The sequence below is a fragment of the Saccopteryx bilineata genome, chromosome 12 (genome assembly GCF_036850765.1).
Source record: "Saccopteryx bilineata isolate mSacBil1 chromosome 12, mSacBil1_pri_phased_curated, whole genome shotgun sequence".
Lineage (NCBI taxonomy): Eukaryota > Metazoa > Chordata > Mammalia > Chiroptera > Emballonuridae > Saccopteryx > Saccopteryx bilineata.
Window position 1 is genome coordinate 29,818,716 of NC_089501.1, and position 13,698 is coordinate 29,832,413.

Below are 13,698 nucleotides of genomic sequence, written 5' to 3' on the forward strand. Positions count from 1 at the left end.
AACAAGTATGATACAGATGGAAGAACTGAAGCCCGCGAGCTAGCGCAGAATGAGCCTGACATTCCAGGGTCTACCCTGCCCCCCCAAAACAGAAAACCTTCCGAGTGGGAGGAAGCTAGGGAGAGGAGTTCTTGGATAATTGCTGAAAAGAACTTGCAAAGATTCACTTGTTAGAAGGAACCGGTTATTCTAATTCCTATCACTCGAACGGCTGTATTTCCCATGTATAAGACGCACCTTAATTTTGGGGCCTGAAATTAGGAAAACAGAGAACAAGAGCAAAAAAGTGGGAAATGCAAGTAAGAAAATATACAACAGCCCGACTGGGTGGAGGCGCAGTGGATAGAGCATGGGACTGGAACACGGAGGACCCAGGTTAGAAACCCCAAGGTCACCGGCTTGAGTGCAGGCTCATCCATCTTGAGTGCAGGGTCACTAGCTTGAGCACAGGGTCGTAGACATGACCTCATGGTCGCTGGCTTGAGCCCAAGGTCACTGGCTTGAAGCCCATGGTCACTGGCTTGAGCTCATGGTCACTGGCTTGAGGCCAAGGTCATTGGCTTGAAGCCCAAGGTTGCTGGATTGAGCAAGGGTTCACTTGCTCTGCTGTAAACCACTCCCCTCTGGGGTTAAGGCATATCTGAGAAAGCAATCAATGAGTAACTAAGTAGACTAAGGAGCCATAATGAAGAATTGATGTTTCTCATCTCTTTCCCTTCCTGCCTGTCTGTCCCTATCTGTCTCTCTGTCACAAAAAATAAATAATTTTTAAAAATTCTACAAGTGCAAAAACAAGCATGAAATGGGGAAATGCAAGTAAAAAAATCTACAATGACTGTATAAGACACACTCAGTTTTTAGAGACTGAATTTTTCGGAAAAAAAATTGTGCGTCTTATGCATGGAGAAACACGGTAAGTACCTGGAAGAGAAACTGAAATTATGCTTTGGAATGTGGTTCCACACCAAAGGGAACATCCCAAAGTAATTTCAGATATTATTATGATTTAGTTGTATATAAAAGCTGCATTTTTGCCTAGGTTGGATAGCTTGGTTGGTTAGACTCTAACTTAGAGCATTGTCCCAAATCACAGGGGTTGCTGGTTTGATCCCCGATCAGGGCACATACAGCAACAGGTCAATGTTCCTGTCTCCCTCTCTCCCTTCCTCTCTCTTTAAAATCAATAAAATAAACATATTTTTTAAAAAGCTGCCATTCTGACCAAAGAGTGACATTCAAAGAACAGTGCATATCATACTTACGCTTTCGCCAGCTCCATTGATATTTGTTCCAAAGAGCATCCCTTTGTCTCAGGTATAAACACAACAACAAACACCAGGGCTGCGAGACTCATGGTTGCATATATAAAACACACCGATGGCAGGCCAATGAGATCTACGAAGGACAAAAGAAATTGCTTAGAAATGTGTTTTGTGTTGCTTTGAGCCCACTTGTGGACAGCTGCTTCCTAGACAATATATAAAAACGTGCATTTTCAAACACGCAGGTAGTACACGGGGAAATAGCAATCACAAATGAAAACAATAGCCAGCCTCTGAAAGCTTCGTGTTCACAAACTACCCCAGCTTTCTCTGGTGGAATGAATAGCAGTCTTGTAAGCATCACAATTTAAACCTAATGCTACCTTTTTTGTGAGCATGCTTTTCTTTCTGTTCATTGCAAAACGAGAACCTGAAGCAACACAGAAACACAAGGCAGAAGGGCACAGAGCTCCTCTCCTCATGCTCCACAGCTCCTCTCTGCCAATCACTGCTGTAGCCACTCGGTTTCTATTAATGGACATTTTTTAAGACATTGATACAGATGGATTTTCTTGAAACAAATTCACCCTTCTTGACTCTGATTTGAATAAATCATTTCATGTTGAGGTTATTGTATCATTTAGTAGCTAACATGTTTGCAATGCTTCCTGGATTCAAAGGGGAAAAAATGCAATAACGGTTCTAGAGGAAGGCATTCACTTGCTCAGACACGGCAGCAAGAAGCAGGATGGATTTCACCTGCTAGCCTAGTATTCCCTCTAGCCACCTCTAGCCAAAGGTATGGTCCCTTTGTAGTTACTGAGGTCAAGGTACGTTGACTTGAATCTGCATTTGCATTGGGCCACCCTGGCTCAGCAATGGAAAGTCCAGTGTGACAGAGTAGTGACAAGGAAGTTGGCTCTCTCTATGAACACAGGTTCAGACCAACCATAGGCTGGAACCAAGCATATAGCCCGTCACAGCTGCAACCAGAAGTCACGATCAGTCAGTCAGGAAAACTGACCGAATAGCAGTGTACAAGGCAGTTTTGTACGTGCATTGTGGAAGGAGAAAGCACATTACCCACTAGTCAGCCAGTTGTGAAGCCGGAAAGCAGACGGCACTGCTGTACTTGCATTTTGTTTAAACTGATGCTTCTGTGCTCTTGTTGCTGCTGGCCCAGGGTTTTGCCCAGATAAGTGCTTAATAAAACACTTGTAGAATTGGTTCTTTTTCCTTTCTGGGGCATAAAACCAGGATATAGAAAATAAAAATATCTTGCCTAACCAGGCAGCTGTGCAGTGGATAGAGCATGAGACTGGGATGCTGAGGACCGAGGTTTGAAACCCTGAGGTTGCTGACTTGAGCCCGGGCTCATCCAGCTTCAGTGAGGCCTCACCAGCTTTCGTGTGGGTTCACCAGCTTGAGCGTGGGACCATAGACATGACCCCATGGCTGCTGGCTTGAGCCCAAAGGTTGCTGGCTTGAAGCCCAAAGTCACTGGCTTGAGCCCACGATTGCTGGCTTGAGCAAGGGATCACTCGCTCTGCTGTATTCCCCAGTCAAAGCACATATGAGAAAGCAATCAATGAACAACTAAGGTGCTGCAACAAAGAATTGATGCTTCTCATCTCTTGCCCTTTCAGCCTGTCTGTCCCTGTCTGTGTGTGTGTCTCTCTCCCTAAAAAAAGAAAAAGTAAAAAACCCCAAAAGGTTATCTTACCACATTTGTCCCCTGTTCTGGTTGAGCATTGTCAATAACAGAGGCTCACGACTTTACGGAGTTTCTCTCTTCACAGTAAGCCGGCCTTACCTTTTAAAAAGGTATTAGTTACTGATTCCTAAGTGCAAGTTCCAGGAACTTCGGTTCAGGAACTCTGGTTCAGAGGTCCTGCTTTGTTCTCTGCATCAGCTTTCCCCATCCCTTCTTCAAGACCGTGCTTCAATATTTCTATGCACCCCCGTTCCTTCCCTGAGCATCCTCTGGTCCAAGTCAAACATCCTGAACTCTTGCAACTATTCTTCACAAAACACAGTGACAGAGAGGACAAGTGTCTCAAGATGTGGGTCATTCTTATTAAATGCTCTTCCTGCTAAATGTTAAAATGTATCCCAGTATTATTTGTATATTATATATAAGGAGGATAAGCTTGACAGGTACCCAATCTAGTAAGTGTAACAAGATGTAACTAAACAAAGAGTGTATGTAAGCAGTAGCTGAGCGTCCCTTTGGGGAGGCAGAGCTTTGGATATTAATCCCCTGTCTCCTTTATCTGCTACAAGTAAATAAAACTACCGTGCAACAAACAAGTCTCACATGTCTCAATCTTGAATAGAACACCCATCTGAACCCCGTGAGTTCAGCAACAACAAGTGTCACGCCCATGTCATCCAGATAGCACTTGCTTGGTGGACACACTGCAACCCTCTTACAAAATTTAAACAACCCTCTTAAAGTATTTCTCTCAAAGCCATTGGTATCCAACCATTTCCTTTACTTGGAAAATTGATTTTTGAAAGTAAGTAAAGAATGTCAAACTTAGCCCAGTTAAATGCCATCTATTATACCAGGGTTTTTAAAAAGTGCATATGCCTTCTCAACATTTGTTTAGAAAAACCCAAGAAGAACTCTGGGATCTTCTTAGCTCATCTTACATGTTTGTTGGCCTTGGAGGTTTGTGCCATCTGTTTTTGTCTTTCTTATTGCTGTTCTTATTTTTATATTTCTCCTTCACATCAAACATCAGACAAGGGTGTGTGTGTGTGTGTGTGTGTGTGTGTGTGTGTGTGTGTGTGAAGGTGAAGGGCACAGGTCTCTCTGGCTGTGATTTGAGTAGGAGAGGTATGTTTGGAATTAATGACCAGTTCCTTTGTTTCCTTACATCTTGGGCTATTTCTAAAAAAGTAAGGATGTAAACATTTAAAATTCTTAAATAAAAACTCAAAACCATGCTTATTTAACAACTCCAAAGTTCCAAAAATATTTTATCGCTTCACATTCATTTTGAAATATCCCCTAATTTTTGTTAGCAGTATAGATGTACTTTTTGAAAAAGTGGATCCTGGCCAGGTTGCTCAGTGAATAAAGCATCAACCCAGCAAGCCAGAGGTCATGAGTTTGATCCCCAGTCAAGGCACATAAGAGAAGCAATCAATGAGTACACAGCTAAGTGGAACAACTAAGTGAAACAATGAGTTGACATTTCTTTCTCTCTTTCTCTCTCTCTCCTCCCCCATCCCTCTCTCCTCTCTTTCTGCTTTCTTCTCTTTCTCTTTCTCTCAACTCAATGGAAATTTTTTTTAAATCATAAAAATAGAAAAAGTAGTTAAGATTCAAAAGTACTATGTATATCAAGATATACATTTTTGAATATACATCCTCTTAAAAATTTATATCATATATACATATTATTCACATTCTCCCAATGGTCTTATAATTATTTTTTATACTTTGTTTAAATCACGATCCAAATACTTAACTTAAAATTGGTTGACGTGTCTCTTAAAATTTGTAGGTTTTATCTCCATTTCTCTTCCCTTCCCTTCTCCTCAATTTATATTTTTAATGAAGAAACTGGGTTTCTTCATTTGTTTCATAGTTTTCCCCAGGCAAGGTTTTGCTAATTATCACCATATCACGTGACCTTCTGCCCTTTGTATTTCCTGTAAACTACTATTTAGATCGAGAGCACCAATTTTCGACCTCTTTCATCTTGTGGCATCCATAAACTAATTACTGAAATTCTGCGGCACAAAAATATATTTTTTGCTGATCTAACAACAATAACAAAATCACTTGGTTAAGAGTATCATCCTGAAATGACAAGGTTATAGGTTTGATCCCTGGTCGGAACACACACCGGAAGCAACCAAAGAAAGCAAGACGGAGATGAACAGGAAATGGATGCTTCCCTTCCCCCTCCTCTGTTTCTCTCCCTTCTTCTGACTTCTTTAAAAAAACAATCAATAAAAATTAAGCCCTGGTCAAGATTGCTCAGCTGATTGGAGTGTCGTTCTGGGGCGTGGAGGATGCCAGATGAATTCCCCCAATCAGGACACATATTGGAGCAGCTCAGTGTTCCTCTCTCTCCCCCGCCTCGCTCGAAACAAACAAAAAAGGATATAATTTTAATTCATTCACGACAGATGGTTGTTGATGTTTTGCTGTTGTTATTTTTTTACTTGACAATCTAAGGGGACAGAGGTCAGCACCCATGACTTACTGCATGCTTTAAAATTCAACCCACACCGGCTGAAAATCACAGCCTGATCTAGAGGCTTGAGGAGATTTAGATTTCTTTGTTTCTCTGCTTGCAGCGTGGGGTGTGTGTGTGTGTGCGTGTGCGTGTGCGTGTGTGTGTGTGTGTGTGTGTGCGTGTGCGTGTGTGTGTGTGTGTGTGTGTGTGTGTAAAGGGGAAAAAAAAGGAAACTGAACTCCTTGGTCAGTTCTGGAGGATGACTGGGAACTATCTCATGATTTCAAAAATTAAAAAATCAAGAGGAAATTTTTTTTAAATGATTTTTTTTTAATTTTATTTATTCATTTTTAGAGAGGACAGAGAGAGGGAGAGAGAGAGAGACAGAGAGAGAGGAGAGATAGAGAAGGGGGGAGGAGCAGGAAGCATCAACTCCCATATGTGCCTTGACCAGGCAAGCCCAGGGTTTCGAACCAACGACCTCAGCAATTTCAGGTCGATGCTTTATCCACTGCGCCACCACAGGTCAGGCAAGAAGAAATTTTATGTACGTATCTTCCCTTTCTTGTGTGACCCATAGTTCAGGGTAGGCAAATAACTATCAGTTATTAGAAATTTCTTCTATAACTATTAGAGAAGTATTGCAGGTAAAAATTTAGACAGAATGATAGAATGGACAACGATCCTCCAAGAAAGCTGAGGTGACAAAGTGGGAGACAGGCAAGCCGGACGCGCTCTGCTGGCCAGACCCGTGCTGTCACCAAGAAAGGGGTGTGCAAACAAAGGAGCAAGACACTCGAAATCTCGCCCAGCCTCTCGGTGGAACTAGCTGTTGCAGGAAACACAGAGGGCAGAAGGCCATGTGCTGTGACGACTCTCAGCAAAATCCCACCCGGGGAAACTATGAAACAAATGACACGGTTTGGTTTCTTCATTAACAATATAAAGTGAGGGGGAGGGGAGAAGAAAGGAAGATGAAACCGACAAGTTTACAAAAGACCTATCAATCTATTGTAAGCTGTATATTTGAATTGTAATTCAAACAAACAAAATATAAAAAAAAATCATTATAAGACATTTTGAGAATGTAATGTGAACATAGACTGGCCATTGGTACCAAGGGTCTTGAATGAACATTTTTAGGTTGATAATGATATTGTGGTTCTAGTTTTTGAATGTCTTATCTTTTAGAGGTCCATGCAGAAGGTTGAAAACAAATGACATTCTGTCTGATGTTGTGTCTTAAAATAACACGGGGGAAAGAGCGGGTGGGGTTATAAAGTAACTAAGGTTGAGCACTCGTAAATTGGGTGGTAGGTGCCTCAGGTTCCTCGCTGCCGCTCTCTTTACTTTAGCATGCGTTTGAAAAAGTCCACAGTAAGATGGCTTTAGGTGCGTGTGCTTCCCTAACATCGGTCCTAAGATCACAGAGGCATGAGAGGAAAAGGACACATCCTTACCAGTCACGGTCAAAAACGTCAGAGAGATGAGGAGGTTGATGCCCCAGTTCATGCTGGAAGTTAAAGCCATGGCGCGTCCTCTGATTCCACCGGGAAAAATCTCGCTGAGCACCAGCCAGGGCACTAGGGGAAAAGGCAGAGGGGGCAGCACAGCAGAATGATCAGAAACCTATTAAAACGGAGGGAAGCGTCTGCTCCCCAGTCCCGCGAGATTTGTGGTTGGGGCGCAGGGCCACGTGCTTTCTCTTGACCCCAGCCAGGTGAGAAAAGGTTCAGGAGACACTCTGAGAGAGCCCTACTACTGTTGGTATGTGACATGGGCCTGACAAGTGCAAACGAAAGGGACAGTGGTGGGGCCATCTGCCAAGCACAGAGCTTCAATGTCGGCCTCTAACTCTACCTTCTATACCTCTGGACTCTTTCCTGTGATTTCCTTTGCCCCTGACCTCAGAGAGATCCAACCTCATAGCTACAGAGTAGGTGGGAAATAAAACTAGGAGGGTGGGAGGAAGGAAATGGTTACTCTCACGTCCACCACTTGGGCTTCCCGGCCTGGGGCAAGTAGGTAGAGAAAAGCTCTGAATGAAATAGGGCTCCAACGGGACTCTTCTTGGCATGAACACTGATCAGAGGACCTTCTATTATCTGTGAGTGACAGGGAACCATACAGGAACTGCCCAATTAAAACAGAAGGGAAGTAGAGGAGAAAATTAACGTTCGCCTGCTCACAGCCAATCCAACTGAGTTTGCTCAACAACTCGGCTGCGAGCTCCTACAAGGGCAGGCACTTTACAAACCTTATCTCACTGGATCTTCACCAACTCCTACAAGACAAGAAGTATCACTATCCCTCTTTTCTAGAAGAGGAAACTGCGACTTAAAGGAGTTCATAACCCACCAAGGTCATGGGGCTCAGAAGCGGCAGGGGTGGCGTTAAACCCTGGCACTCAGCCTCTGAAGCTCATGCTTTCAATCACAGTAGTGACTCAACAAATACTTGTTCATTAGTAATTATTAACTGAGGGAAGCGTCTGCTCCCTAGTCCCGCGAGATTTGTGGTTGGGGCGCAGGGCCACGTGCTTTCTCTTGACCCCAGCCAGGTGAGAAAAGGTTCAGAGGACACTCTGAGAGAGCCCTACTACTGTTGGTATGTGACATGGGTCAGATGTGGAGTACAAACACATCTGACCCTCAGGAAAGAAGAATTTAGGAGTTGCCCCAGCCCTGGCGCACTGCTAAGTCACCTCGTGCTGGAAAACCAGCTTTCTGTACCCACCCGCTGCATTGTCCTAGCCCGGACAGGCGGGGGGGGGGGGGGGGGGGGGCCGGCGGAGCAAGGAGGCAGGGAGGGGCCCCACTGGCCAGCCACCACTCGGGCCGCCTACGCCAGCAACAAGCAGTCAACTGTGCCTCTGCTTTAACAATGTCCTTCACGACACTATCACTCTCTATAGAGAAAACATCTGCTTGTGATAAATTTGCAGTTTCAAAGTAAGAAAAATAAAAGAAGGCAGGAAAATATTTTTTTCTTGATTATCTTCTCCAAGTAAATCTATATGGGGTTACCTTTAGGGCATGGAATAAAATGGTAAGAAAAGGAACATGATTATTATTGTTCTAATTGATAGGGAATTCAGAAGCAAAAGTCCACATCCCTGCCCTCCACTTCCTGCCCCCAAAGACCTTCACGAGGTTCTTGCAGAGTCTTTCCTTAGAGAGCAATGCAATGCCCAGGCAGCCTTGGCTGGAGCTTTGTAAGACTGGGGGTCTGGCGCAGAATAGACTGACAGCTGCGTGATTCTGGTAAAGCCTTTGTAACGACCTGTTCTTGGGTAGGTGCGTGATAAAATTATGTAAATTCAAGTTTTTGAAGCTAAACAAGTGATACCACAGACCAATCCTCCTGTGTCTTTTGTTGCCATGGGATGCAACACGATAGGGTAGAGCAGAGGGTCCTTACTGCCTTTTGTTCTAGCAGCTGTGAGGAGGAGGTGAGGGAAGGAGCACTCTCATTTCCTTTTAGTAAAGCAATTAACACAGGTTCTCTTGATCTACTTCTATCCCGTCCTCATCACCTCCGAAACCCCCTCCTTCCCCTCCCGACCTTTCATCACGGTGGCCTCTTGGAATTATTTGATGGGGTTTTGGAAAAATCATTGCTGCGATCATCAGAGCCATGTTAGCCACAGATAAAAATGAGGGGACCCTGCTGTTGCAGCAAGTGATGGGTCTCAGCAGCAAAGAGATGGGACAGAGGCACACAGTACTAGTTATAAGTGTTCAGATGGAAGTGTCAAGGGCTTGTCCAAGAACACCCAAGATCCATACTGACAGCCTTTCCCAGGTGTGTATTCAATGCAGCTCTGAGCCAAGTCCTGGGGCAGTTTGACTAGTCAGTGAGCAACGGACTGAATATTGAAAGAGAGACTTCTGTCAGTGTCTCATGGAAACTTGTCAGGCAAACCTTGCCCCTGAACAGTTCAAAAGATAATGTATCATTGCTGAAAGCTTCTACTTCTTTTTAGAAAGAATTCTAAATTCTACCTGCAATAGAAAGATTTCAAGAATTGATGCCCTGGTTTATCTAATGGATTGGATGTTGCAACAATTGGCAAGTGTTTCGACAAGGACAATTTACCTCTTAGGATAGAGCCTGTCAAGCCAAAATAAAGAGAATATTATTTTTACTATGATTTCAGAACCATAAAAAAATCACATATTTTCAGATCTAGAGAGAGTGAAATAAAAATCTAAATGGCACTCACAGCAAGCTAGAACTTACTGAAAGGGTAAGAGCCTTCCCTGGCAGGTTTAGGAGCAAGATAGTACCAGAATCTCACAGGCCCTTGTGTCCCCTGGGAATGGACTGTGAGTGCCCCAAACAGAGGACACAGAGAACCTTTGTTTCACTCAATTCATAAGTAAGGAGCCCAAAGGTATATTGCCAGGGGATTTACTATGTTGATATTTATAATGACAAGTATAAAATTATTAAAATCACTGATATTTTTCCCTATCGAGATGGCCTAATTTCTCCCACAATGAAATCAAGGTATTGCCACATGCCAAGTTAAGAAGTAGTGACTCTGTCTGGCTGTCCTCCTGTCCCCTTCCCTGAAGAGAGGCCCACAGGAGATGCTGCGTGCTGTTTGCTTGTGGGGGTCCGCAGAGTATTCCGAGATGGTGAACGCCACAGTGAGTGCAGCCACACTAGCTTAGCAGGTCCTGAAACAATTCTTCCTGACCCCTCTCATTCTGCCCTTCTCCCCTCTTCCCAGGACTCCCTCGGCGATCTAGGTCTCTGTAAATGTCAGCACCTGCACGTGCCTGTAAGGCCTTCTCTGCGCTGCAGGGACAGGCTGGGAGATAACTGTGCACAGAATTTCACGTGGTGTTGAAGCAGGCTGCCTGTCAGAACTTGCCTGGTCCTGCGGAAATCTGCACACAGTGTTTACGGCTGCACAGAGCGTCATAAAAGGCCCATGGAGGACAGATAGGTTGAAGTGTGTCCGTGTGCAGTGGAGGACATGGACTTGCATTAACAGGGGCAGTCAGTGGAAATGACTGAGCCCTGCCACGTGTAAACCGCCATGCTGATCCCCTCCCCCTCCCCCCTCCCCCCTGCCGCTGCCACCAAGGTTTTCCCACCGAGGCTGTGCTGTTACTCCCTGGGCTTTGGGATTTAAGCCCGCGGCTCTCCAGGCGCACTCTCTGGGTTTGGGCTCTTCCTGAACTCTGAACCTGAACTCCTTCCTGAACCTGGGGCATGGTAGCCCCGATGTGAGAGTCCCACGGAGGTCCTGAACCTCTTCCCAGACAACTCCTCCCAACGCTGGGGGAAGTTCTACGCTTAGGCTGCGAAATGTTCAACAACTTGATGTGCCCAGGAGCCTGTGCCTCACAGGAGGCATGGCTCCCAGCGCCCTTGCAAGTAGCATGCGGCACACTTACTTCTCTCATTGCAGAGGGCCACTCAGATGTGAACTTGAAAGGGAACGTGCCCAGTTTCTTTAGAATCTGGGATCCTAAATTCCCTAAGTGGGAAAATTATATACTTTTAAAAAATATATACCACCATAGTCAACATCTCCCACATCAACAACGATGTGGTAACTTTAATTTATTTTACATATTTTCTCTTCTCTCCGTCTCTGAGTTTTGTTCACTCCTGGCTTTGTAAAAGAAATACTTTATTCAAGAATATGATCTTGGTTTTCTTAAATAACAAACCAAGATATTCCAGGGTAATGTCACTTACTTCTAGACTAAAAATACATTTCTACTCTTTAAATAGATGAAATTTATTGTTCTGAAGAACAATGAAAATGGATGGGGAGTTGAAGAAAGATTCTAATAGTACATTCATCCAAGTCATCCACTTAACACCACCAGTTATTTGTAATATCAATTGATAACTTGAATAGGTCATCCTTCAGTTTTGTTGAAAGCAAATTGTTGAGAACATCTAGGTAATGAAAGGATTATCATCTAGTTATTAGAGTCATTTTTCCACCCTATACCTACACAAATATTTCCAATTATCTTTTTAATTAGTGTATCTAAGGTTTTTACAATGTGTGACACCTATCCTACAATGTCTGATGGGTAATAGGTGTGTTTCTTTTAAGTGGGAGAGCACATAACTTGGGAGAAGAAAGAAGAAATGTTAGGAAACAGATTTTTTGAAATTGAAATTGATTTCATTTGAAGTATCTTTAAATGACCACTCTGGAAAGTGCCCCCCCTGGAGTATGCATTTCCTAATTTGCAGACCACTTAACTAGAGTTCAAAATAAAAAATAAAAAAAAGGAAAGAAGTACAGAGATTAGCCTTTTCTTTTTTCTTAAACTATAACCTGAATGTTATGTTTCAGATGTAACATTTTATATTGTGTTTTTTTTTCATGATCGATGCTTTGGACTTCAATCAGAAAAAGGTATTACCGTTTTTTAATATGGTACATGTTCTTAGAAAAATTTTTAACCTTGTGTTCTAGAAAATAGTAAAGTAAAAAATGAATGTGTATGTTTATCAGGTAGTATTAAAACCTTAATCTGTTCCTTTACTATCTTTACTGTCCAATGTTCATAATTTTCAAGGGCATAGGAGTATGGTTGTGCTGGGCTGGAAGAAAAGGTTTAACACCAATGTATTATGTGAACAGTTGCTAAGGGTAACAGAATTGATGGTGTCATTCCACAAAGAGTTGAGCTGTGCTCATGCTACAAAATGTGTTTTAAGACCCTGGTTCTGTCAGGTACTACTGCTTCATCACCTAACTCCACTGAGAAAGATGGGATTGAATGAGCTGAGGTAGCCACTTTCTCCCGGTGCGCCAGGGCACACCGTTGTGCCGCAAAAACTTTCACAACATGCGATACTTGACTGTTTAGTGAGGGCATTGACCTGTTTTCTTTTAGATTGCCAATCACAAACTGACAACAGCAAAAACACAATAGCTCTGTGGTGAGAATGAATCAAAATTGTATCTCTTTTGTTGTCAGATTGGCAAAAGATATATTTTTTGTTATGCCACAGAATTTTAGCAATTAGTTTATGTGTGCCATGAGATGAAAAATATTAAAAATCACTGAGCTAAGGGCACATATTTCTTTAAGTTTTTCCTCTTTTGCTTGAATGCAAATTTAGTGTAAAACCATTCGATACCATTTTTTGTTTATTTTGCATTATTTTAATGATAAACACTAGAGGACCAAATAATTCACCATTTTAATCAAGCAAAATGACCTTTAACTTAATTAGCTAAACAAAGGGAGCAGAGCAGTGTGAATATTGGTAAATTGAGACCTCATGTTTAAAAGAAAAAAAATTTGCGAGATCTTAAAAGTAGATGCTGACACCTAACACAAACCCAGCATGTGAACATGATTGTAAAACAGCTACATTTAATAACAAAATTTACCTGTTTAAAGAATGATAATTTGTGCAATATACCTTTTCTCTAATGATATGCCATCATCATAAGAATGGCGGAAAAGGATGGTGAGCACTGCTAAAACCCTTGATTGTGGTGGTTCTGAACATTAGGGGCCTGAGGTCTAGGGAGAAATATGAAGAATATTAAAATCTCTTTTTGAAACACTTGATGTCCTTCTGGTCTGTATGCCTCTCTGCTCTAACTCAATATATATTGGAGTAAGGCTGCTAAGTAAACTTCTAAATTAGAACTTACTGTTCCACATCCCTGGAATTGTCAAAATCTTCAACTGTGCAAACATCACATGAAAAGTTTCTTTTTGAAGAACTAAACTTATATAGGTATAAAATCTAAATGTAAATGTTATAGCAAGAGACCCTGGGCTTGCCCGGTCAAGGCACATATGGGAGTTGAATCTTCCTGCTCCTTCCCCTTCTCTTTCTCTCAATCTGTCTCTCTCTATCCTCTCTAAAATGAATATATTAAAAAAAAATTTATACTGTTATAGCAGATGAGTCTTATGCTTCCTATTGATTCCCATCTTTCAAAAGGCTGGTTAAACTCCATAATAGGAAACCAAACAAAGCTAGGCTCTATAATCTATGAACCTTAAGAAATTCTAGCTTCTTGTTGAAAACAAAAAAGCAGCCTTTTTATGATATTTGAGGTGAGTGACAATTTTCCATGGGTCTCTTGCATTTCTGCATGTCTTACAAACAAAAGCATTGACTTCCACTGTTTCAGGCTTTCTTTCCAAGGATGTTTGTTATACAAACAGCAAAGGTGTGTTTACTACCCAATAAATTAAAGATAAAGTCTCCCTGCAGGGAAGGACTCAAGT

The 13,698-nt window shown here is 42.5% G+C and overlaps 1 protein-coding gene across 3 annotated transcripts in view; it reads right to left on the reverse strand.

Annotated features, from left to right (window-relative positions):
• SLC2A12 (solute carrier family 2 member 12) overlaps positions 1 to 13,698 on the reverse strand; it is a 78,318-nt gene that overhangs the window by 30,449 nt on the left and 34,171 nt on the right. For 2 of the 3 annotated variants that reach the window (XM_066247734.1, XM_066247733.1), the window contains exons 3-4: positions 6,919 to 7,041; positions 1,263 to 1,395 (exon numbers count right to left, since the gene is read on the reverse strand). In XM_066247734.1, the coding sequence (XP_066103831.1) occupies positions 1,263 to 1,395; positions 6,919 to 7,041 (256 nt within the window). Of the gene's footprint in view, positions 1 to 403; positions 641 to 1,262; positions 1,396 to 6,918; positions 7,042 to 13,698 lie in introns of those variants that run through there. The other variant, XM_066247735.1, reaches the window with a different exon arrangement.